At 40.7% G+C, this 27,195-nt stretch overlaps 1 protein-coding gene across 1 annotated transcript; it reads right to left on the bottom strand.

Moving 5' to 3' along the window:
* ngfrb (nerve growth factor receptor b) lies at nt 1–25,389 on the bottom strand. The gene is made up of 6 exons (XM_068583922.1): nt 25,077–25,389; nt 21,331–21,472; nt 15,766–16,122; nt 5,746–5,974; nt 4,479–4,639; nt 1–3,546 (listed from the first exon to the last, which is right to left on the bottom strand). Exons 1-6 carry the CDS (start codon nt 25,128–25,130, stop codon nt 3,203–3,205), a joined length of 1,287 nt encoding a protein of 428 aa, XP_068440023.1. The 5' UTR covers nt 25,131–25,389; the 3' UTR covers nt 1–3,202.
* Between the last annotated feature and the right edge of the window lie 1,806 nt (nt 25,390–27,195).

The following is a 27,195-nucleotide window of genomic DNA, read 5'->3' as shown; positions in this document are numbered from 1 at the left end:
ACTGCTTATCTGCAGGACTGCTTTGTTACTCTTAAGTGCAATATCATGACATGTTCACCTTCAGTTGGGTTTATTGTAACTCAATGAAACTCCTTTCAAACTAAACAAATACTGTCCAAGGAAAACACCTTCATCTTCAGTCATAATTCACAACTCTGAAGATAGTGTTAACTTTCTAGAACAATGTACAAAGGGCTTTTTAGTGAAGGTAGTATGTGGTCGGCTAATATTGAAAACCTTTGTCGTGGACCTTCTCAAATAGTCTGTCTGTTTGATGAATGTACGGAGCAGCCAGTTAGTGTAGCAGAACATAAAGACTGAAAACAGGATGAAACAGCACTCACATGAACGGAGGAAAGAAAATGAATTGAGCTATTAGTGCATTTTGAAACTTTTAGGACCTCATGATTTCATCAAGGCATATTCTAGTATTTGTGCAGGGAAGTTGATCACCCCGAGAAGAATTAGCCAATGTAAAAAATACAAAAATTGGGCCTTATGGCATCACCTGGCGGACCAGGAAATTGTAATTCCACCATTTGGTCACTATGTACAATTGCTGGGGGCTTGGTGCTGGCATACAGACGTTGTTCCCTTTGTACCTAGCCAAGCTAAATGTTTCCTCTGTTTCTAGTCTGCATGCTAAGCTAAGTGGCTGCTGGCTGTCGCCTGTATATTGAACATACACATAGAGGTGATGCCCCTCGTCTGCTAACTCTGGAAAAAAAAAGCTAATACTGTAAAATGATTGGCTCACTGTATTCCCACCACAATGTTGTATAACGTCGTGTCATAAGTTTGGTGGCAGGTGGTATTTTTCCAAATCGACGATTATAGCTTTTCCAGTTCTGATTAGCCTTAAAGGTATTGTAAATGTGTTGTCTGTTCATGTTCAGTCTTAATGACATACTACATTAACAGGCTACATTAACAGGTTGTGAATAATGTGGTCAAAGTAAACTCACAAAGGCACCTACTTTCCCTTTGCCCTTTGTACCCTTTTAAACTAGAACAGCATTGATATTGTAACAACGTCCCATTCACAAAGATATTTTACAGTAGAGCCTTCTAGGCTTTAACTAAAATATAAACTAGAAAAGGACAAATTATTTACAAGTTAAAAAACGACAACTAAAGAAAATATACTTACAAAAACAGCTAAAAACAACAAATGTACAACATCAGCGGACACCTGAAATAGTTCCCAGGCACTTGGGATGCAAAACAAAAACAAAATTATACATTTAACAAATGGGAATCTGACAATAAGATAAACATAATACCATTTACAGTTGTTGAGGAATTAAAATACAACTTCCTTACAGAGTAGAGTGAGAATACCTTCATTTAAAGTAACACTACAGCATGATGCTTAGTATGCTAGTGGTTAGTAACAATGTACAATCTGTACTTTAAAGTAACAGATGAAGTTGGAGATTTAGGTAAGTTTAGCACAGTAAACTTTTTGCTCCTTCAAAAATGCTCCCCCAAAAAGAAAGAAAACGTAAAGAGGCGAGTGGTCCTCCATTGGCAGCATAATAATAGCAACATAATAACATTTTTGAAGTAAGCTTTGACAAATTCAAACCAAATGGGAGCAGCACAACACAATGCATGCTTAAAGAACCTGATTAAAGCAAACGCAGTATCCTGGGTTTCACCTTTACATTTAAGTAATCCAAAACTGTTCCGCTTTCCCTCAGTCCGATCATCCCACATTCTTTGACTTATGTCTCCACTGACTTGCCTTTTATGCAGAGGTCATTGTTGCAAACAATGAGGGAATAAGACACCCTTTTTCTGTATTCTCTGGCCCGGGTCCCTCTCTTATTCGCCTGTTTGAAGGATTGTCAGTTGCAAGAGCCTCTGCTTTAGATAAACACAGTGTCTATAGAGGGCGGAATAATACGTGTAATATTGATGCAGTAACACAATCATTCAAGTACCCTGAGAAAATAAGCAAAACATTGTTGCATCCTGATTGTGTATTTGTTTTTCTTGGTATGCACTGGCTGACAATGAGTGGCTAGTTTATGCATGCTGTTTAATGTTAAGGTAGCATTTTACCATCTAGAGCACACATAGCTAATTTTATGGATTTTAAACAATTTATGAGAGTTTTCCGTTCAGAATATGGCAGGATTTAAAGTTTATGTGTTTCTGTCTTCAACAATGAATAGGTATGTAAATGTTTACATGATTGCTCCGTGTGTTTGGTTGAATAGTACATGCATTGCTACATACTCTAGGGGTGTGTGTGTATATGTGTATGGTGTGTGCACCTGTCTGCCTATGTACATGCTGTATACACAGTAGAATTTTATGTCCGTCTCTGGGTCAGGAGAAGTGAGTCTGTGTGGGAGCTCCTGTGTTATGCAGATGAGCACATAGTACAGTGTCTCGTGTTGCCTTTGTCAATGGCCTGCTCCACAGACCAGCTCGTTGGAAAGTCCAGTTCTTATAGCTCTTGTCAGATAAACTGCAGAACCTAGTTAGTTGACATTCCATGAGCTGCAGCTCAATTGAATAGACATAATTAAAATAAGAGTACTTAGCTGGACTTTTGTTTGTTGCTAAAGGAGAACCGGTTCATTTGAAAAGTGTCCAAGCATCCTTCCTCAGGTTGTTAGCAAAGATCCAGTTACTCTGTGGTATGCAGGCGTCACGGGGCAGCAGTGACAGACAAGTCATTTGACAACTTAAACTCAAATAGTCTTACATGGCATGTAAATAATGTCGCTTGTCAGGTATGCCGTTGAGACGTTTACTCCTCTTTGGTAGCATAGATTTGCAAAGTAACATTTAAAGATACAACAATGGTTTATGAATGTTATAATTATGGGACAAATTGGCAGGTGGCTATATACGCTCCAAAACTGAATGATTAGAGACGATTTCCTTCCACACAGGCCTTGAATTGTGTGGATTTTTAAAATGTGAGCATGAATGATTACAAGCACATCCTGATGGTTAAGGGAAGAGTTGTGCCTTGATTAGGTACATTGATATTCATTCAGGTGTTCTCTTAATTTCTGGCCTCTCCCTTGATTAAACATTAAATTATTCTTCAGGACTCAAATATTTGACTGCTGGCTTCATGAGAGAATAGCTCAAAGCGGTTCTGGCAGGAATTATGTGGAGTGAGGGCGGCCATGGAAGAATATTAGGGTTAAGATGGTCACGGCTCACGGCTGGGTTTCAATCACACGACAGAAGTGGCGGTGGGCTTCGTGGCACTCGGGCTCAGCACCAGACTCTGGGCGATGTCGTCGCGGTTGATCTTGCGCAGCGCCGTGCACAGCGTGTCGAGGCTGGCGCAGTCCTTGCTCGCCCAGTCGGAGAGGAGCGCGCGGACAGGATGCTCTTCCTGCTGGAAGGTGGCAATCCGCTCCTCCTCGTACCCCAGGAGGCCCGCAAGGTTGCACCAGTCGCTGTCCTCCATGTGTTTGCAGTTGTCTCCTTCGCTGCCACTAAAGAGCAGCTTCTCCACTTTCTCTCTGGTTTTGAGAGGAAGGAGCAAACAAGGCTCTTCATCGATGGTGACAACTGCAGAGAAGAAAAACACATGTCATTTCATTATTTTAATTTGTATTATGTGATGTTAGAGTTATCTTTTCATGTTTAGGAATATAATGCCAAATCCCTACAAATTGTTCTCTATGACGAATTACCTATAAAGCACCATAAGGGTTCCATGTACATCCTTCATGAGCTTTGCAATTGGCTGCAATAACTTGTGAAAAGGCAGTGATGGAGTGTACATTTCCTGCAGCGGCAACAGTTGTACAAATAGCCTCTCTAATTGACCAGTTACATTAAAACATCTTAGCAGACAATCCAAGGGAAAGATGCTTCTTTGTCCACACACTATCTGACTGGCAACAGAAGTCAAAATAAATGATCATTCAGTACCAAAAAATGCCTCTACACATCTCAACTATTCCCACTTTAAGATACTGTGCAAACCTCTAGAGAAGACTGTGAAACACTATTTTCTCCTGCTTGCACCACTTTGTTTTTTTCCTTTACTATAATCTGAGCAAGCATGTGGTTGTATAAGTCCTGTATTCTCTCAAACTGGTTTGTCAGGGCAGGAATGGAAACTGCCAGCAGCACATGCTGCCAAAACAACAAACACTGTTGCTCTGTCAGTGTTGTAATCCTACTTTGCTGATTTGCTACAGTAAGTTTGAAAAGTCGCATTCAAGGTGAAACTTAATTCCCGAGGGGAAATTCTTTACGTTTGACTGGCGCGGAGGGACATTTCAGGGTGCAGTCTGTGTGTACATTCACTCATCACCCATCACACATATTTGTGGATAAGAAGAAACTCATTATCAGAAGAATTCAGCACCAAACAAACATTTACTTTAGTGCTGAATGTGCTTAACCCCAATTTAAGTGCATTAGTTTGATTAATGATGGAAGGAATCACAAAGGGAGTGGCTTCTGTTGTGGTACAGTTATTGCTGTGTTACCTGTCTGTGCCTGAGTCTGGCCCTGCTGCTCCTGCAGACTTTGGCTGTCTACAGAAATGCCACTGTCACTGTGCAGCTTCTCTCCTTCAGGTGACGGCGTCTGGTTCTGGTTGACTGTGCAGTTATTAGCTCCTTGCTTGTTCTGCTTACAGCTGTTCCACCTGAGTGAAAATAAATCAAGATTTGCACATCTATTAGATATGGAGCAACATTAGCATATCATTTGAGCTGGGTATTTGGCCAGCTGGTGAATGTAATTCCAGAAGTCTCATTATATGGGTATCTTTAGCTGCAGAATGCTATTTGTTGTTTCATGCTGGTTAGGTAGTGTACCATGTCTTGATTTGCTAAAACCAGCTGCTAGCTGCAGCCAAAAAACAACTCTTATTGGGGGTTGACAATGAATCAAAACAGTAAAGTTGCCCTCGTAAAACCCCAAAATGAGCTGGAAGAGCTGAATGAGACCTGAGGGGAGGGTGATCATGCTCTGTGGGTTCATCAATATGCGTGTCCCCTTTTAACATACATGTAATATTGTGATCTATTGTTAATATAGAAACATTGATTATAGTAATTATAACTAAAGGGTAATCTGGGAAAAAGCAGCGCTGCACGTGCAGCACCGCCTTGCCATGCAACATAGCTGGATGAACATATTGTACATACAAAATGTAACAGTAAACATTGGGCTGTCTATGCTGGCATGAAGAGAGAAGCATGGGTGTCAAATAAATGAGACGAGGGTAAACAGAACATGTTGTGACCCACAAGACAACAGTAAGTGTGCTCTCATCCAGAAAAGCAGCAGATGATTTCATTAAATATGAAGCTGCAGAAATTAAAATCTGATTGGATTTTGTTGTCAATATGTATTTGTAATAAGCATAAGATCCCTTTCTAACCATCAGACTAAATGGTTGAATTTCAAAAATATTTTTTATTAAAATGTTGTTGTTTTTTGCTTTGATCAGCAGACAAAGAGTGAAAGATGAAGATAAATCTCAGGGATTTCTCAAGGGCAAGATTATGAAGAAAATTACATAAATGTTTCCTTTTTTTCTTTAAAAAAATCAAGATTTCTAAGAATCCAATAAATTAAAGAATCTGAGATCTGCCATGCTGGTTTAAATAAAAAATAAAAAAGAGGGCAACTCAGAACATCGTCAATGTAATCCAGAAGTCAAGTCGTCAGGTAACATGATGCATTATCTTTTTAGCTGTGTTTAAAATCCCTGACTGTGTTAAATCACTTTTTCTCTGTCCTCACCTCTTGAATATGATGAAGGCCACGAGGCCGACGACAACGGCTGCCAGGATGGAGCAGTAGATGGGGATAAGTTTGTCGTTCAAATGGTAGATCGGCTCTCGGTTAGTGGTGGTGGTGGTGGTGTCTCTCTGCACCTCTGGTGGGGGGGTGTCTGGTAGGAAGTCATCATCGGTGGGCGTGAAGTTACCCCAAAAGGCCGTAGGAGACACATCATCGTAAACTGTAGTAGCTGTGAGAATAAAACAAAACAGTCAAATTTAGGCATGAAAAACTAAAACAATAGCTAAAAAAAACTTCATCAGGGCATTTATTTCTAAGACTTTAAAAACGGCAGAGATGAACTCCTCCAGGCCGAAGGTTGCCACCGTTGGAGAAACAAACAGTAGACCCTGCAGACCAGGATATTTTCCGCTTGAAGATGCTATTAAAAATTTGTATGCAAGATTTAAATATGGCTACAAATGTGACGTCTAGTCAGATCATCTTTCTTCAAGCCCTTCAAAATCATTGTTATTTCAGGTTAAGCATAAATGTATCTCATGCTACAAACACACACACATCCACGTACACATTACATCCTCCATCACTTGGTCGAATCCCCTCCTCCCCAGGGAGCCATCAACGTTGGGAGGAGCAAGTATGTCCATCCAGTCCTGCCAACTCTCCTCCGACCATTAACGCTAAGCTGATAGGTTCGCTCCTCACCGCGGATGTGGAAACCTATCCTCGCCTGTCATTTACTTACAGTTACTCACATCCTCAACAGTAAACCATCCTGTTGGATACCAAGGGCTTTACATACTTCAGGAGAGCTGCTGAATGTGAGGCGGCCATTGTTTAATAATGAGGTGAAAATAGAGCAGCTGTGGGGCTTTTAGGGTACTTTATGGTAACACCAATATTATGAACATCCTGTTAACTTATTGTGTCGGATGTCCATCACTCCTAATCCTTGACCTGTTAAACCATTGATTTTTTTTTTCTCACCAGAAATAAGTGTTATGATGATGTTGGTGTCATATTTGAAGCCTCCAGCTGGGTTCAATGAGCCGTGACCTCCAGGAACTTCCAGCCCACTCACCACAGCCCGTCTCACTTACAAGTGGCTCGCTCAGGCAGGGATGTCATCACGGCGTTCAAGACTCCAAGTTTGAAGCCAAACATGTGGGAGTGTGCAGGTAAAGTACAGTACTAGTACCTCTGTTGCCTTGTTCTCATCCCTGCTTTAGTCTAGCTAGCAACTCATGGGTACATTAGCCACTACTAGCCTAACACGCCAGGCACAGTCCCTGCCTGTCAGTGAGTTGCATTGTGGGTAAGGTGGGCACTGGATTTTTGACAAGGGAGAAGAACTTGAAATAGAAAAGTTATATTTCAGTGTCTGCCAGATCAATTTAATAATTATTCCATAAACTTTCCGCCAGGAGTCCGACAATGTTTTGGGAGTGCAATACTAAATAATGATTAAAGCGAGTACCTTTTATTAACTTATCAATATACTGGGCTAACATCTGTAAATAAAGTGCCAGAGAAACATTGAATACATGCAGACAGGCTTCTGACTATGCACTGCGGCAATATCAAATTCCATCCTCTTTTATATCCCCCCATAGACAAACACAGATACATACATACTCACCGCAAACACACACACACACGCACACACACACACACTCGAAACCAGACACCATTCATTGACGGAAGTCTTCTTTGTCCAGCACAATGCCCCCACCCCATCTCTTCCTCCTTCAATCATCTCTCTATCCATTTTACCACAGGCTACACTTTTGCTCGCTCCTATCAGGCGTTTCCTTTTCTGTCAGTCAGTCTTATGGTCATTTGGCCTTTGCTTTTTTCTCTCGTTGCATCTTCTTCACCTCCCCCTGAGTGCTCTATTGATGGTAAACGCAACGTCATTGATGTCTAACCTTTCTGGTTATATCTTTTATTCCTTTAGTTCATTAACCATTTATCTCATCCATCCATCATTCCCTTTAGTCTACCATACTTTGCTCTCTCTCCCTTTATGATTAACAGTTAAAACAGGGCCCTGAGTGCATTTACTGAACCACTCGCTCAACCTTTTACATTGAATGGTCTGGCCTCCGAGGGGAGTGACCTTCTCCTGCTGAGCTCAGCTTGTTTCCACAATGCAGAGAGCTCAGTGGTTACTGGACTGCTGCTCTCAGTCGGAGAATGATCATGATGAGACATTTTAATGATCAGCTCAGCAACAACTCCCTTATACTGTAACCTTTAGGTCACAAGCCATTTGTATAGTAAAAAAATCTCCTCAGAAATGGACTTATTATTTGAAAAAAATCAGATGTTGAGCAGACATCTAAGCTGTGAGGGTTTGGTTTAGGGTCCACAACACCCAAATAGGACCCACACTTAAACCTTGCAGTGTTTTAAAATGTGGCATTTTTAAGTTATTGGAGGGCAAACTTGGAAGATCTGTGTAACCGCTCAAAAAGTGTCAGTAGCTTGTCATTAAGATCATAAAAACTGAAAGCTGCAAAGCGGTCAAAATGAAAGATTCAGCCAACTTTTGTCAACACATCGTAATTATTCTTAAAATTCGTGGAATTTTCTTCCCGGCTTTGTCTGTTAACGATTCACGGCTGACTGGAAATCCGGGCACATGTGTACTTGCCAGTATTAGATGAGTAATTATATGGAAACAGCTCATTGCTCTCACATATGCATGCAGAGGGTGTGTGTGTAATTTGTGAATGTTTATGTGTATGTGCGGGGTGTTCTGTAGCAGCCACGCCTCAGTTTAACTCGTCATTCCAACCTCTTGCAAACAGGTGTTGCTGCTGTTTCGACAAGGTCTACTTTAAAAAGAAAAGGCGGGGCTTCCGACACAAGCGAGTTGTTTTTTTTATTATATGTCATTACACCTGAGCTTAGCTGAGACTGCTGGCAGGACCTTTTCCAACGAAGCGCCTTCACCATTGGAAAGTATTTATGTTGTCATCACAAGCACAGGTGAAGGGATAAATGAAGATCAGTGAAGAATGTTGCCCCTGTTTTGTCTATCTGCATTGAATACTTGTGATATAGTTTAATCCACCATCTCTCTCCTCTTTCTCACACAGTCTCTTTTGTCCTTGGAGGCCTCTGGCATGGTTGCTACCTTAGATGACCTATCTCATTTTTCTGCTCACATGCTCCAGATTCAACACACCCGTGAACGTGTACGTTTGTGAATTTGTGCGGGGTGCATATGTGCACACGCCTGTGCCTTTGTGTGTGTGTGTGCGTGTGTCTGTGTGTGTCTGTGTCTTTGTGTGTGTTCTGCGGCAGAATGTGATCAGCACTCGTAGAGGTCAACCAGAGAAACCGGAGAGAGCAGAGGAGTAATTCCATCGCTTTTATCGATCAGGACTCATTCTCAGCATCTGTCTGCTCTCTGCGTGCTTTCAAGCTTTCTGCATCTCTTTCTTTTCTGCAGCTCTCTATTCTTCTTCCTGTGTGCTGCTCTCATTGTCAGTTATTTAGTAGTATACAGTTCACCTATGGATTTGATTCACATGGCTTATCTTTTTGTTTAAATACTTGCAACTTTCTGACAACAATGTCTTTATTAATGGTTAATAAATCAATTATAATTTAACAGTTGCCCTGAGATCTATAAAGCATTACTTAATTATTTAATAAATACCATATTAATAGAGCCACTCCTTACAACTCATAAACTCTTTTTAATAGGTGTCTTATAAATGGTGCCCAATATAATATTGATTCTGAAATATTTAACTGTAGTTTTCTGAATTGATTCTTTGCTAACCGTTTTTTCTTCTTGTTTCTTTAAGACATAGACATGCAAATAAAAATACAAACTAAAGTAAGTTAATATGGGGTAAATATTACAACCAGCTAGTTTAAACCAAAGTAGCATTTTAGTATAATAATGATTAAGCAGAACATTTATAAAAGGGCCTCTCTGTGTGACGTGTTTGCTCATAAATTGAGGAAAACTACAAAACCAGTGTTCACTGTCACAGAAATGATGCTTCACATGAGCCAACAACACAAAAGTCCTTCTTCATGTCTCATTGCAGCGATTCAGCGCTAGACCAATATGGTAGATAAAAACCTGAATACTGTAGATCCTCTCGAGGACAAAAACTTAACTCCCTAAGCAGAACTTTTGGCAAAGAATAAACGACACGAGCGAAAGCGCAAGTGTTGTGGTCACCCTTGGACCAGAATGGCCCACTCATGTTAAACCACCTCATATTTACCCCTAAACTGTCGAAGGGCAAATTCCTGGGATGACAGGCAACTTCAGGAGACTGAGTCATCGCCACAAGAGGTTGATTCTTGTTTGGCACCAGAGAAAGAGACACAGTCGACTTTAAAACTTCATTCATGGTTACAAAGCTTGTATTGTGTCTGGCAGGGACCAGAAGGGTTAAAGCGAGAAGGTCAACCGTGGCCATAGAGCCCAAGTCAGTAGAGATATAAGTCAGTAGATGTGTGGCGACCGAGCTGTAGCCACACAAAGAATGACTGTGCAATACAAAGATTGCCAATTGTTTAGTCAAACTGGTCGGTCCATTCTTTACAGTTATTGATGTTGTAATGCTCTTGACGCAGGAAATCAAAAATGTCCATTGCATTTTTTCCTTTATCATTTTTCCCATTTGTCTTTCTTTGTGTGTGTCAGTTGCCTGCTTGAATTGACTATTCACTAAGCCCAAATTGTTTAATCACAGCTCGCTGAACTAGGCATTGGGAACATCCACATGTTGAAGTGGAGAACATGAATTCAGAAGGTGGAGCATTTTTTATCTTCTACATGGACCATCATGTTCTCCCTCAGTCCTTTAGCATAATATCATAGCCATCAAGTGCATTAATAACCCAATTATAAGGTTCTGGTTTTAAAACTAGTCAACTAGCTAAACTTGATTAAATATACGGGAGACGGTTGTCATTTCAGCCGACTAAACAGATCAAGACTCTAAAACTCTGTATTTTGTATTTTGATTTGTAAATATGCCACTCTTGTAATTTTCTGCAGTAATAATAACATACATTGCAACAGTAACTAACAGTGGCAGGGCTTACTTAAAGGACAATTTCACATGTACCAGTCTGTTGAACTCAAGAAAAGAAAAGCCCCTCCACTTCATTCTTTCCCCACCTCTTATTTGTCCTCCTTTCCTCCTTCAATCGGTTCACATTCTTCGTTCCTCTGTCTTTCTGTCTTGATTTAGTTGAACTGACCTGGCCCTGAGTGCTGTGCATGGGGCTAGTTAACAGATTACACTTTATGATTTCTAAAAGGGCAGCCTGTCGATCGTTAGGGTCAACCAAACTCAGGAAGGAAACAGCTCCCTCCTCCTCCTCCTCCTCTTCCTCCTCCTCACCTATCAATTCAATAACCAAATGCACTTGGCCCAATCCACCTCCCAACCCCCCTTTTTGCTTCCTTTTAAGTGCGCTAGCGCTCAACCTTTATTCTTCCACATGCTGTCTCAGATCTCTAATGTTCATTTAATAATTTTATCGATTTCAATCTGTGTTTAGGATCGGCAGTATCGGTGCCTGTCTGCATCCACACCGCTGTGTGTGTTTTGTGACTCATATTTGAGTAATCCTTTTAACTTCCTTTCAGTGCGTGTATGTGCATGAATGATAATTGTATGCGTGCTGCAAACCTCAACCTGTTGCCCCTTCTGCCACAGGACCAGAAACCCAGGCTTTGGGTGATAGGTCAACTCACATATGTGCAGTCAATCCTGGGTACAATGTGAAAAAGGAACAGTCAAAGAGTGAAAACCTCTGTTTACCCCACGCCTTGAGGGCTCTTAGCCAAAAACTCAGGCTGATAAGAGCAAGCAGCGACTTCTCAGTCAAACTTTGCTCACTAAACGTCCTATAAGCACATTATGAAACAGCTTGTCACAGTGCATTAGCGTTGGTTGGCCATTTTTCTTGCATTTTTGTTTAATCTCCCTTTGGATTACGGGTCATTACTGCGTAACCATCCTATTGTTAGCCATATTACAGACAGATTTCATAGCACAATGTCCTTTGCAAAGCAAATCACTCTCTCTCTTCATACGTGTCTCCTTGAAATTGCATTTGTAACTTGTGCACTTCTTTTTCCAATAATATTATAGTAACAAACTGTTAATGACAACTTTTTCTGAGAGAATAGAATGCTCCATTACATTCATAAACCATCAAATGTGTAACGTTCAGGACTGTGACGTAAGAAACCAAAGTTTACTGCCAGAGTCCTGCATGTGATTAAGTTTATTACGAGTTTTTGGCCTGAGGTTTGTAAAAAGATTGTAGTTTTGATAAACACGTTGTGCCTCATGAACTGCCAATTCTTTTTTTTCTGTATTGAAAGATACAAGATGAAGATGATGATCTTTTCCTAAACTTAACTCAGTGCTACTAGTGCATAAACATGAGTATTATAATGTTTAACAATGCTGTGGTTGCTACGATATTTTAGCAGAAAACTAAAATTTTGTCAGGGAACATTTTACATTAATTAACAATGATTACGTTATTAGATAATGAAATCTGGATGGCTTTGCATTTTCATAAAAACCCTTTCCAATTGCAGATAAATTGCATATTCATAATTTCTATCAGACAAGGTTGACCGATGCAGTATTGGTTTGTCTTAGTTGATTTATACTAACACAGTATATGTTCCTTTTGAGGGGCGGATAATGAGTCCGCTAATCAACTTCACTTGTCTCAGTGTTGTTGTGACCCCTGAAAGGATTGTGGGGATTATGTCATGTTGTTCAGTGCACATCCTCAGGGGAAACTCATACTGCCTGATCTTCCCAGAAAGACCCCTCTCCACATCCAAGCCTCATATGACCTTCAACCTCTGAACTTGCTCGGTGGCCCGCAGAAGAGTGGAAGTCATATCACACTTCCTTCGATAAGCATCTTGCCTTCAGACCCTCAACTCTGTGGGTCTAGTGTAACAAAGTCCTGTCGGTAAACGCATGTTTTACCATCAGAGAGATGAAGAGAGCGAGGTTGTTTTCCACATCAGAATCAAAACAAACCACTAATCCCTTTGGAAGTAAGAGAGGAAATTGGATTTTCACCCCACGTAGCAGCTGAGCTTTTACATAAAAGGGGAAAGTTCACCACTGACCTAAACTCACATGTAATCCAAACAATGACAGCAGTAAATCCATCTTTGACTCTCACGATAACCTGCAGTTTAGTCAAGGTGATATTCTGGTCCTTCTACCTTCAGTTTAACTATGTCTCCAATGTCTCAAGTTACAACTTGTCTTTTCACAGGCAGTGGCCTTCTCCTCTGTCTCCCTCCTCCCTCCTGACTGCGTTTAGCCTTCAGGCCCATGTCGCCTGACTCCACAACACTAATGGATATGGACGTCTGGCAGCATTACAGATTTGTAAGTGCTGATTGTGCTTCGGTAAAAAGATTACATTAGAAATAAAGAGCACATGATTGGGTTAGAGTGAGGAATAACATATGATGAAGCTCATATACAATGAGCTGTGTCACAGTGCCTGGAATAATAGCTAATTCGCATTCATCAGGAACTACACTGGGTATGTTATCTAAAGGATGGTCTTGGATTGGAGCTGCTTATATCTTCTATCTTCATCTTGGATGAATCATCTCTTCATGCACTACACTTCTCTTTCAAACCACAAGCCGAATCAAGCTGCATTAACGCGTCCTCCTCAAAGGAAGATGTGTTTTAACAGCAGCGGGGCACTTGGTAGAAAAACATCAATATATGTTGTGTCCACTTCTGCTTATCAAATAACCTTTTGTGTTTGTGGTATTTTACCTCGTTCTTAGAAAGCTGGGCAGATACTGTGCAATTGATTAACCATGTATGTTTTAATTATCTGAGGGCCCAAATGTACCACTCAATTGACCGGTTACGATGAGGGGGATCGTGAGTGTTGACAAATGTAATCAATTACTCATTACAAAAGAAATACATTACTAAACACGCAAGTAATTAATCCCATTTCTCATAGCATAATTTTCATGACTCAGCTCCATCATTAGACAACCTCCCACTCACTTGTCGAATATTCTGTTTTGCCCGTGCGTAGAAGGAGACCCTGTGGTTGGACATACAGCGAGTCTGCTGTTTGAAGACATTTACTGATGAGCAACGGCCTGTTTAGCCCCATGGCTGCACGCAGCAGAGCGTCAGAAGTTCCAGCTTTACAATGAAACTGTTGAACTCAGTTGACTTCTGATTGTAGTCTTACCAGCGGCTAACATTAGCATGCCAGCTGCCTCCCAACACCTTTAGCCTCTGCGCTAAGCTAGTACGCGCTACCATTGTAGTGATGTAAAGTTAAAGAAAGAATATAGACCTGCAGATGAATGAGGACTGCGGTCTTTATGTTTTGCATACAAGTTCAGTTTTATGACACAGCACATTCTCAGTAAAAACTACAGCAACTTTATAAATAATTAAAAAAGTTCTCTCCAGTTTACAGTCTGTAAAACATACAACCGAAATTTCTGAAATGGATCTACTTGTTCGACCGCTGGATTCATTTAAGCAATTCCTTTGGCATCAAAATCCTCCTAAAAATAAAATCCAGTTATGCGGTTAAATTCAGGTTGAATCCGCACAGTGTCAGCCAAGCTCAAGCAGCCAAGTCTCATTGATATGCTCAAGATCATGACCTTAGAGCCTTTAAATAATCCTCCCCTGTGACTTAAGTTTATAAATAAAAAAACAAGAGAAGGCACAAAAATATATCTGTGTCTGTTTTACTCATTAGTAGCTCCTTGAATTAGCCTCATGGGTTAAACTGAGCCCGAACAGGCCAGACGGGATCATGAGAGAGACACAGAGGACTTCCTTCAGCCCGAGCCTCCCTCTGTCTTCCCCACTGTGATAACAACATCCTTCAAACCGTTGCTTCAGTAGACTGGATGACTGATCCACACACTTCTTTCATTGTCGTTTCACAGAAGCATTGATTTGATCTGTGAGGCATCAGGTCATTAGTATGAGCAGTGACTGCAGTTGTAAGGAATGTGTGTTTTGGAGTGTAATACCCACAGGGTGCAATGGTATAAAAGAAATGCGGTCCTGCCTTGAGAGATGTGACCTCCTTCTAAACCCTCAACAGAGAAAGAGTGTGGTCTTTGTATCTGCGGATGAGATGAGTCCGTAAAGACAATGAGACAAGCTCCGGCCTGACATTTGGGTTGATCAGCCAACAATGTCTATAGTGTCTGATTATGTGATCTGATTATGTGGATGACAATGTGGATGTCCAGTGCATCGTGCTGGCCGCACAGTGCTGGACAGCGAATATGTGCTCACACGGACTCTATTGAGGCCATCGCGACCTTGGCCGATGTACCACTTCATTCAGCTTTTATGGCGCTGCACAGAAGTTCATGACAAACTTGACCACTGTTTTGATAGGGTCATCCCACAGCCGTTTGCGAAATAGCTGACAAATAAATAATAAATCTCTGAATAAATGAATCAAGTGACTTGTTAAACGAATAAATCAGTTTTTGAGGAATTTCAATTTTGCTTCTAAATCATGTAAAACATTCCCATGAATGCCTCATTCATAAGTCTGCATTAAACACAATTGTTGAACATATTGAATGGTCTGTATAAAGGTGCCCATATTGTTAAAGTGATGCAGATATCTAACAGCTGCTGGCTGTAGCATCGATAGATAGATAGATAGATAGATAGATAGATAGATAGATAGATAGATAGATAGATAGATAGATAGATAGATAGATAGATAGATAGATAGATGTGAGATTCCGCATAACACACATGTTGCGGCCAATTAGAGGTCCTTGTGGAGCCTTAATTTGTGGTGTACAAGCTGACAACACGTGTGAACATGTCGACATCGCACCCACCCAATGTTGTGTAACCAGGAGAATGTGAAGGACGGTTTTAGAGTTTTGAAGGCCATCATTTGGCAGACTGTGGCTTAAAGTACACTTCAGTATGAGCATATGTGAGCTAATTGTCTTACCTTGACAAACTGTATCCGTGAAAGAGGTGCAGATCTGTAACACTTCCGCGTCATCGCAGGTAGTGCAGGGGATGCAGGGCTCCCGAGAACTCTCCTGGTCCGAGTAGGTGTCGCCAGTGCACTCCTCACACATCGTGTCATGGTTAAATTCACAGCTGAGGAGCATGCCCTTGCCTTCAGGACATCTGGTGCAGGGTTCACACCGCTGAGAGACTTCATCCATGTAGTAGCCATAGTTGCAAACACAGGTGGCGTCGTTGGAATCGGTGCAGGGCGCCTTCATGCGGAATTGGCCCGTGCATATTGTGCAGGTCTTACATCTCTCTGTGTGACTGTAGTTATCTGAGAAGGTTTCACCTGAAAGGAGAGGGAAAGAAAATAGCCATTGAACCGCCGAAAGCTTCAGCCATTCCTTTAAAAGCATTAACAGTATATGTCCATTCTTATCCCACCTCCATGCTGTTTATATCTTCTGCCCAAATGAATGTGGAATATTGTAATTTACCTCTAGGTTTTCTCTTTTATAAAAAAAAGTAGTGACCTATGTCTTTACTTTAACTTTAAAGTCAACAAAAAGTCTAAATTCTATTTCTATTCTATTAAATAATAATATTTATAGTATATCATTAGATTATATCATATATATATATATGCAACGTGTGACCAGAGAACACCAATATATGAAATATGTATTTGTTAACTATTTAATTAAATGATAATAATAATATTATATTTTTAAATACAAATAAAATACAATAGAATACATTGCATTGTGTGTGTGTGTGTGTGTGTGTGTGTGTGTGTGTGTGTGTGTGTGTGTGTGTGTGTGTGTGTGTGTGTATGCACTTCTCACCCTGTTGAATATGTAACTATTTAAATGCCGGATTGGGCGAGAAAATATTCTAAAGACAACATGTATAAGCAGAACATCTGTTTCAAAGGATCCTGTAGATGATGAACTTACATATATCACATCTGTTTCATAAATGCTTTGTCTACCTGACAGTTATGTCTGCAGGGGACGTAATCAATATTGCATGTTTTATGGAATTGTATTTCGGCTGGATAGAGAACTGGGAAACACACTAAATTATGCAACAGACCTATTTGTAAGAGCAGCTTGTGAGTGAGCCAGAGAGTGGGAGAGAAAAAAAGAGAGTGAAAGAGAGAGACCAATATTTTTTTTCAGCAAAAAATGACAAAATACTTTAGTTCCCCCTTCTTATTTGTGAAATTCGTTTTGTTGTATTTGTCTTCTGCATTTATAAACATAATATATGTCTTCATGATTCTTAGGAGTTTAGAATTTGTGATGAGAAAATGTTTCATGTTCTTCAATCTCATCGACTCAACTTTTAATTGATTAATTGAGACAGTAATCGGCAGATTAATCAGTGACATACATTTTTAGATGCAAAACTAAAGTAAACTAAAATAAAAGCTCCAGATTATTCCTCAGCTGTTGTGTCTGTTTGAGATTCCTTAAACTAAACTAGTAGTGATGTTTACCTCAACTGTTTTGTCTCTAAATTGTCTGAAATTGGTGAAAACGGCCATTGACATTGTTTGGAGCATGAAAATATATCCTTGTAGTGCTTGTTTTTGTTCCAACCAACAGCAACACATCTAAACATTAAATACATTGTCACAGAGTTCTAAGAAAAACAGCAATTATTCACATGTTAGAAACTGGCTCAAACTCAACCAAATGAAACTGCGTGGTAGGAGACGGGGGGGTTGTGACATTGCATATCAAGTGTTCGGTCTGTGTCACTGCCCACCAACCACGACAAACGCTCTGATGGTGCAGAGATTAAAACAGAGATGGGGACAGATAAACAGAGACACAGGAACAAAGAAAGCAGATACTCTGTCGTTTGAGCTGAATCTTTCCAAAATTGGTTGTCCAATGTGGGTCTTTTACATTTTTGTTTAATTATGTCTTTATAGAAGTAGCACCCCTCGCCCCATTATCTCCAGCGTCACCCTCCCTCTCTTCAAACAGACATACACACTCAGACTGCCTTCGCCCCCCTCTCTCCCCACGAGTACTCTCAGAGCCATTATCATAATGCCATGCATCAATAATGCAAGTCAATACATTAATAACGTTAGCCTGCAGCATGAAGGGGGGAGGGGGAAGGGGGGATAAAGGAGGGGAGGGAGGGTTACAGACGGTATTTTCCTGGGTCAGCGTATCATAGAATAACAGTGCTTTCGCCTCTCATTTCTCATTTCAATCCTTTATTTTCAACACCCATAAAAGGACTCCTACTTTTATCCGCTCTGGCTACTGCGCAGGGTGAGGTGAGGTGTGTGTGTTGGGTGAATGTGTGGGAGTTTTGTGTCTGCGTGTGTTCCTCTGGACATGTTTGTACGTGTGTGTGTGTGTGTGTGTGTGTGTGTGTGTGTGTGTGTGTGTGTGTGCGTGCGTGTGTGTGTGTGTGTATGTGTATGTGTTTGTAGATGAACCATAAGCTGCTGGCTGAGAAGTTGTCTCCATTCCAGCTGCACAGCTGTACTTGCTCGGTTTCATCTCCACCCATCTGTTCATTCATCCAAACTCCTATATGTGTTTTAGCTGGCCCTCCTTTTAAGCATATCAGCTGGGCCCCAGTTAACTATTTACTAAATGAAGCCTGAACGCTGTCTGGAAACAATAGCCTGTTTATCAGAAATGGATGCTTGTGCACATTAGATGCCTGTGGAATGCCTGAAACAACACACAAAGACATATGTTGAAAGATAAAATACATTTTAAAAAGGTACATTTTCCATGTTTATAGTATCTCCATAGTTCCAGTAACCTGTGTTTTTACTTTTCGAATAAAGACCAACCAATGTGTTCAGTAAACGTAACACGATATCTCGAGTGCTGGAGCGTGAACTTCCACAAATCCAATGGAGCAAGATGGAGCCACTAGCATTAGCCTGCCCTCTGAAATAAGAGCAAGACTGTCTCCAAAATAGTGAGTAAATACTACAAAGTGGATGTGCTAGTTGAGAAGGTAATTTAACGTAACCTGTAACTTTACAAATAATGAATGGCGGTAATGCTGGATTGGGTTATAGGCGACTCTAAGTAGCTGGCTACTTAGCCACAAATGCTAACGTTTGCGGTTTGAAAACCCACTTAATTGTAATATTATATTCCCTACATCTTCAAATTCCTAAACTTAGAAAAACATGGAGTATCACCGTGTTGACAGACATGCCATGCATGGTTATTGTTGCAAAGATATGATTGGACAGTCACTGTTTCAGGGCCGGGTTTAGTGAATGGTTGATTGACAGGTAGGAGACTAAATAACCCACTGATGGCTGAGACTCCCAAACAAGTTGATGCTTAAAAGCCCTTTGCTCACGCACACATCAGCTCTTTCAACCTGCATTACTGATCTAATCAATGTTTTTGATGTGTTCTTAAAATATCATTGGGATGTTATCTGATGGAGAGTTATCTGCTTTGCATTTCTCTTTTTCCATGAGTCAGTACAGAGCCTGTCTGGCCTCATAGCAGTTTTGAGAGCATGTCACTGTCTGTTTGTTTATGTCTGAGCAGAACAAGCACTGTGAGAGGGAAAGTTATCACTTGAAAGCCTTCATGTTGTGCAACAGAACGCACAGAGACACCGCTAAAGCCTAAAATATAAGATGATAAGCAGTCCAGGGCAACAATGTATTATAAATTGGAACTGCAAACACTTCTTAATGCATAAATCATTGCAAAGAAGCCCATAAAAAAACAAATAAATCATTTTCTCCGTGTCCATATTCTCTGTGACTTCTCTCATGACCTTGAGTCTGAATTATTTTATGACTGTGGGGCTCCTTGTCTCACGGTTTGTCTTCCTTCACGGACCCAGGGAGGTTTACAACCACTTCCTAGCACGGACACAAGATAGTCAGGGAAAACTCTGGGAACAACAAGGAACTGGCTGTTGACCAACCCTGGTCTCTTCAAGCTGGCCTTTAACCTCCCATGATAGAGATTTAAAAAAACTACAAACTTAGAAATGTTGATTTTTTTCCCCCCAACACTAAAGCAGAAATGCAAAGGATCATTTAAGAGCCCTTTAAGCTCCTCCGTCACCATCAGTCCATCTAAGTCAGGTTTACAAAATCCAAATCCAAACTGCTTACCATCGTAATCTCTGTGATAAAACTTGTCAGATGCTTTAAATATCTTCCACTGAAACAACATTTGGAGATGGTCCCACTTGTATCCTCTTAACATCACTGTCCTCATAAAGTCTTACGGTCCGGCACAGCTTCTCTCCCTACATGGTAAGGGCCAAGAAGAGGGCAGTTATGCCGGAGCGCAGTGAGGTCTGGCATCTACTTTACTGAATATTTCTAAGAATTTACATTCAGGCTACAATCTGCATCATATTTTGTTCAAACGGATGTTCAGGTCTATGATATTGGCTGACAGATGATCAAAGTATAACTTTGATCATCCCTTTAAACTTCCCATTGGGCTCTACAATTTTGTGGCAAAAAGTTTGACAATTTATAGTTTGCTGATCCGTAGAATTTTTTATTTTACATTTTACATTTACTAAATGTTTTACTTTATGTATTGTTCTACAGAGTGTTTGTGTTGTATAACATACTGAAACAACATTACACCATAATGGCCATTTTCATTGAGTAGATCTGTGCAGACTCTTGTCTCCTCCTGTGCCTATTAAAAGAGGGACAGAAGAAGGACAGCAGATCCTTGAACTTAGATTCAGAAATATTCTCGAGTTATTCATTTAAAAATGGTAACTTTACACTGTTTATTTTTATTAGTGGTGCTGTGGTATTTGATGTTGAGCCTTGTGAATTTTAGAAACTTACCATACAAATATCAGTTAGCTGCGTCTGGAATACCGACTCTGAATGATCGACTTCAGACTTTGCATTACATGGCAGCATGGCATTGAGCTTATCACACACACAATAGTGTTATATTACAATTAAATTACTTTATTTAACGTTGAATTCTGTCCAATAGTGGGATCAATAAAGAGCTAACTATCACCAATACAACCACTAACACTAGACAAAAGAAAATGTTAAAGAAACTTAATATTGATGTCATACTAAAACCAGATTGTTTTGCCAAAAACAACAGAAACCCATCTTCATGTCCAGATTTACGGTTTTATAGGCAAGCATGACGATTTTGAATCCAAATTCAAACTTTTTCGGAAACACCGCTGTAATTTACGACCCTGCATTGCATAAAACTGCTGTTTGAACCATGTGTCTCCCCTCGGGACAGTAAGTACAGTAGAGGATTTTCATGAGGAGGACATAACTTACAGAGATAATGTCACAGTGACAGCCCAAGAAACACTGAATCACTGCCACTGTTCATAAAAAACAGAGCTGAATACATGATGTGATGTGTGTGTCACTATCTCTCCATTCAGACATGTGACCAACACAGCTCCTTCATCAACATGTGGCGTGTGTGTGTGTGTGTGTGTGTGTGTGTGTGTGTGTGTGTGTGTGTGTGTGTGTGTGTGTGTGTGTGTGTGTGTGTGTGTGACAACTGTGTTTCCTGATACTCACTGTCAAGGCAGGGGGCGCAGACAGTCTGTGAGACTCCACATGGTGTGACGACGCCCTCACCGGGCTGGCACTGCTCGCAACATTCTCCACTCGTTGTATACTGACCCGAGAAACAATCCTCCTTATTGGCCACCGCCCCAACCTGCCAATCACCAGAGAGATCATGCAAAGTGACATTTAGATTCAGCGGCATCCATAGGATTAGTAGAACATTAACAGAACATAATTATTGTCTGTTTAATGTGAGCAACAAAAGAGTGTAGTTTTCCGAGGCCTGAAAGAGGCCAAAACGTCCACATTTCACAAGACAAAGCAACGGAAAGAAAGACTTTGTGTTTAATCATCTGGGATTTCTTTATATTTATTTTGGAACTACTAAACCTCTGGTACCCAGCGTAGGCGTCAGGACTGTGCAACAGGCTGCAATATTAAATGAAGGGAGTGTGAGATGATTAATGGGATGGGGAAAACCAAAATGCAGATCTCAGCAACACCAAATTGTCCATTGTTCTGGTTTATTTGTCTTTTTTTCCTGTTCTTGTGAAAAACTGTTTTTTTTCTTCTTATTGAGCCTGTTAAAGTATACATGACACAATCTAATGAGGACTCATCATAGCCTCATGGGACCTGTGATTTACAGTTGCAAAGACGCATTGCTTAATTTTAAAGAGTCACGAAGCAGAAAGTTTGAAAACCGCTATAACTCATAGCCACAATTATTACCTGACGCACACGTATGTATGACTCACTTCAAGCCAAACGTCAATACAATACTACATTCAATATCCACACCTAAAGTCTCAGAAATTAGTAAAAGAAGTAAAAACAAATCACACGTTCAGACCAGGTAACTCTGGATTGTGTCTCTCTGTATTCGTCGAACGGTAACCTGTTGAGTGCTTATCTTGTCCGCTGACAAGTGAAGAGTGTGTGCGTGCCTCAGCGTTTGCAAATGCATGACATCGTGTACACGCTTACGCACTCATGCCCGGGCCTGGATGTTTCCAGGGTTCTGTGTCTATATGACCTTTTGCAATACATCACACTTAATCTTTCAGCTCTCACATCAGGTCTTTTTTAGTTTTTTATCTTCTGCACACTTCAATCTCCAAAGCAAACCTTGATGAAAGCAAGGATTGCCCTCTGACACCGAGCCAGAGAAGAGGTCTGTCTTTCATGCCCTCTAGATAAACGAGTAGGGATAGTTTTTATTTCCGATGTTATGATGTTCTTCTGTTAGAAGTGTATCTCTCACGGATTAACAGACGAGCCGCAGATTAGAAGGCAAAAGCAAGTTATATATCTTAAACTTTGTTTTCTCCCATAATGCATAAAAGTAGTCAACATGGGATGTTAAAGTATTGTACAGTTTTCTCATGTGAGTCATTTAGCTCTTTACTGATTTGAATATTGTTCAGCAAAGTTTTTTGCCTTCTGAATGTTAGGACAATTAATCCATAACATTGTCAACACATTAAGGGTGTGTTTGTGTAGGTGCATAAGTGTATGTACACTGAGGGCTGCATTAGCGTGAAGTACGCCCAACATAAATCGTCAAGCCTCAGAGTTCAAGTATGTGTGGAATGCTGCTGGCAAGAGTGAGGAGCTGTAAAAACCATCAGGTGTCCCCTTAGGCACTTTTAAGTCAGCTGTCACATCTCCATCTTGACCTTGAAGCTGTCACAATCCATTCACCTTCAAGTCTCCGGTATCCAGTTAACCATGTTCAAAAATGTTGCTTTAGCTTTGTGGGGAAACTTTTGAGGTGAAACATTACCAGAAATGTTCCTGTTTTACAACAGGAAGACTTTGGGGAAACCAAAACATTGATCTTATCCTACAAAGACCGTAAGACTTCAATTGAATTAATGAATCGAACTGAATATGTGGAAATTGGTTTTGTAGATATATTTTTCTTGAGTCATGACACTCATACAGTAAAGCATAAAAACAAGCAATGTATTTGTCTATCTTCAGAGTTTCACGTGTCTCTTTATTTCACCCCAACACAGTCTCTACCTCACACGCAACAAGCATTAATTCAGAGATGAATCAAATCTGCCATCTCACATACTTCCCCTGAATTGCCCCCTATATATTGTACACACCCATTGGCACACATACATTTGCTCAAACGCATAAATTGTCTGTTGGAGCAGGTGAACAAACCTGCTTTTGAAGGGAATCCAAGTTCCAGCATTTGGCTTCTACTTCTAGTTTCTATGACCCTAATCTAGCTTCGGGTGTGGGTGCAACACTAAAGCATCTGAAAGACCTAAAACTCAGATTAAAATGCATCACTAATGTCTGCTAAATTGTGCGTACAGATGAATTAGAGGGTAATGTGATTTGAGCAAATAGCTTGCGAATGAAAGAAAAGGATGCACTTCACGAGTTGCAGCTGGACTTGCACATTTCCTGACATTGTTTTTTCGATGTAAGGTTACAACTTTTCTCAGCTGATGTCGCTGAAGCCAAAGCAAAGAGCAATTCGATCGCACACTCACATCAACAAGCACACACAAAAGTGTGTGCAGAAGCATCTGGACACATAACTTCAGAGCAACCAATCTTACTAATGCTGCAGTCAATTTTCAGTTGGAGGCACTTAACCTCCGGACCTCAGCTGTCAGCGCTTGTTAAACCATTAGAGTTCCACTATAGCAGCCGTCCAATAGGCCGGGCCGAATTTAAACCCACGGATCCTGAAGTGCTGTGGGAACTCCATTGGCAATGACATTACAGCTAATATATTTTCAAACAAAGTTGAGTCATCATCTCTTGTGAAATGAGAGGAACAAACAGACAGACAGACAGACAGAGAAGGAAAGAGGGATGTAAGTGTGAGGTGAAAGGAGCAGAAGAAGAGTGAGAGGGGATGGTTCGGGTTGTATCAATATTGCATGCGCTGAGCCAGCAGAGGATGCATACCCATCAGTGGGAGCAGCTGTCATGTATCAGTGATGCAGACTGTTCCTTAACTAGGACCTTGACAAGCAGTGCAGACTGACCATGTCCTGTCAGACATAGAAAACACTGATATATTTCCTTCCTGGGCCTGCGTGGCCTCAAGGGAATTGGAGATGAATCTGGGTGATTATAAGATGTAACTTCCCAGAGCTTCCGTCAAGATTTCTGTTGTTGATTTCTGCTAATGGAGAACAATTACAGTACATTCACCTCATCCATTAACACGTGGTTTATTGGGGAGCTCGTTCACAGAGGCCACTGTGACATTGTTATTGTCCTGCCGTCTGCAGGGCCACATGTAACTGAGAAGGGTGGAAGTACAGATCCAGCAATAGGAGCTTTAGAGTATCAACCTAAATGGCTGCTGCATACATCCGCTCTGCTTTACATTGTCAGCCCGGGACTGAGGACAGGACAGGTGCATGGACATGAAGATTCCAGACCTGAAAGATTTACTAAGGACATTCTTACAAGCAGAAACCACAGGTTCATTGGAAACGATGAAAGTAAAAAAGTAAAGTAACATGTGAAGTAAGTGAGAATTCACTTCGATGAAGGGAAAAACCTGTAACTTGTAGCCTATCACGTCAAAACGTGATGGCTGCTAAAGGCTGAGCAGAAAAGTCTGCGGAAGAGTTTTTTTTTATTTGAATTTGAATCTCAAAACTACTTTATGACTAATACACTTGTAAATATGGCTTCACATATGCGCAGGTTACATCCAAGTAAAGTTTATGGTAAAACATTTAACACAGACTTTGTAAGAGGCTACTCACCACTCCAAGTAACACTAGTATGAAAGCGGAATTCATCCTGTACGTCCTTGTCATCCTCACTGAAGGGTCACTCGGATTGGATGCGACGCAGCAAGATGCGGGTCTCAGTCACTTCGAGGTGAAATAAACTCTGCTGTCATCGCTGCCCTTCTTTCTAACTTAACTTATTGGTTCAAACAAACTATCCTGGTAACTCTTCGCTACCAAGTAGCTATTAGTAAGTCACTCAGTGCAGATGCTGTGGCTGCACGCAGGATCCAGTCGGTTTAAAAAGTCGCTGAGATTGACCCGCTGAATATTCGTCTCCGGTGCGCTTTCCTCCAACTGGTCTCATATGACAGACGCGCTCAGCTCAACGGCTACAGGGAAGAAGCCATCTCACTCTCCACGCCCACTGCACACACACATACACACTGCACACACACACACACACACACACACACACACACACACACACACACACTGCACACACACACACACACACACACAAACCTGCTCTCTCTTTTACGGCGTCAAACACGCACTGGGATGTTCTTGGTAAGTCGGACAAATCAACCATCTAAAATGTTTATCACCTGACAAATTAAGTCTTGCGTAATTCGTCCATTCAGCAAGTGGCTCACAGACAGTGTCGCGCCAACAGAGTTTAAGTCTCGCTGCGAGACGAAGGATTTAAATGTAGTTTTTCCTCCAACTTTCACTAACTAGTTCACTTTTCCTAAACTGAATGAGATCCAGTAGATTGTTGTCTGCTTCTACCGGGTGAGTTTTAGTCTCCCTGAAGTTTGGACTGACCTTGTTTTTCTGCCGATCAGTGAATGCACCTTACTACCTGAGATCCTCACAAGTATGCATTGACTGATGTTTGCAGCAGCAAATGTGCACATTGTATAAGAGTATGATGTTGTTATCACCCTCTCAAGCTCTCTTCTCATCATTCCTGTGCCTAAATTAAGATACAAAACAATCATTATAATCCTGCAGTGTTTTTTCTTACACTGAGTGAAATCACAGGATGGGACAGAAACACTGTTGTCTTTATGCATAAAAAGAAGAAATCTACTGTTGGATTACTCTGACACCTAGGGCCAAATGTTGGCCTGATTTAAACCAAGGAGCATGCCACGTGCTACTAGATCATGACTATACATGCCACCCCGTCGAACATGTTGATCTAGAAGATTGACAACTTTGTTTTTGAATTTTGCGGTTTATCGTGTCACAGTGTCATGTATGTGCATGGTTCTCACGAAATGAATTTCCCCGAAGCAAAATTAATGATTTCATAACACTTAGTTGAAATGGATTTCACTGTAATTGTGGTGCAGCCCAACCACTTAAAGGACAAAGTAGATACAGAGACATACAGGTGCAGGGCTCAGTAAATCTGCTACTAGAGTGTGCAATAATATGCATGTTACACACAGGTTTGCCATTTAGGTTGAGGTCTCGTTTTATATTCCAGACAGAGAAAATGTCAATGTTATAATATAAGTACTTTACAATCATTAAAATCGTTTAATTAAAGATGATGATATCATTTTTTGGGGCAAACATGACACCCAACAAAATGTAACTCTTCCAGTAGTTTCTCTGCACAGTTTAACGTTAAAGATTGACGTTCCTGCCTTGCATCATCTTGATGAGACAGTGATTTATATAGAGCATGTAAGGACTGAGGGCAGTGGGGGACATGAGGGCAGCGGGTGAGGAGGGAGAGGAAGCTGGGTTGCTACGAGGAGATAGATTATTCATGAGAGAGGGAAACAGACAGACAGAAAGAAATCAAATCAGTTTCAGAGTCACTTATGTGGGACAAAATAGATTAATCTAATTTTCAGTGTGCCCCATGTAATTTCTACTTTGTGATGTAATGTCATTTACAAAGAGAATCACTGATTATTCAATCTGAAATCACTCTGAAAATGTTGATGCCGAGATAAACTTAAAGGCTACTTACAATAACAGTACACCAAAGTAAGTAAGCTCTAAAACAAGCACTTCTTTATGTAATAAGTGGTACTCATTAGTTGGGAGACTATAGTGGCACATATGGCTACATGAGTTTATTTGATTTAGGAATACATTTTAATCCACTTAAACACCTTTCTGGGTATTT

Source organism: Clinocottus analis, unplaced genomic scaffold, assembly GCF_023055335.1.
Source record: "Clinocottus analis isolate CAN_PGR_092001 unplaced genomic scaffold, fCliAna1.0.p SCAF_19, whole genome shotgun sequence".
NCBI classification, from domain to species: domain Eukaryota; kingdom Metazoa; phylum Chordata; class Actinopteri; order Perciformes; family Cottidae; genus Clinocottus; species Clinocottus analis.
The sequence above is the reverse complement of the archived record's forward strand: the minus strand, read 5'-3'. Positions and strand labels throughout refer to the sequence as shown.

Bases quoted from the DNA above. Each gene is read 5' to 3' on its own strand.
- ngfrb (XM_068583922.1), bottom strand. From the start codon at position 25,130: ATGACAAGGACGTACAGGATGAATTCCGCTTTCATACTAGTGTTACTT. The intron at 16,123-21,330 runs GTGAGTATCAGG...CTCTCCTTTCAG, and splicing joins CTGCGCCCCCTGCCTTGACA to GTGAAACCTTCTCAGATAAC. The intron at 3,547-4,478 runs GTAACACAGCAA...TCTTCTCTGCAG, and splicing joins CCAGACTCAGGCACAGACAG to TTGTCACCATCGATGAAGAG.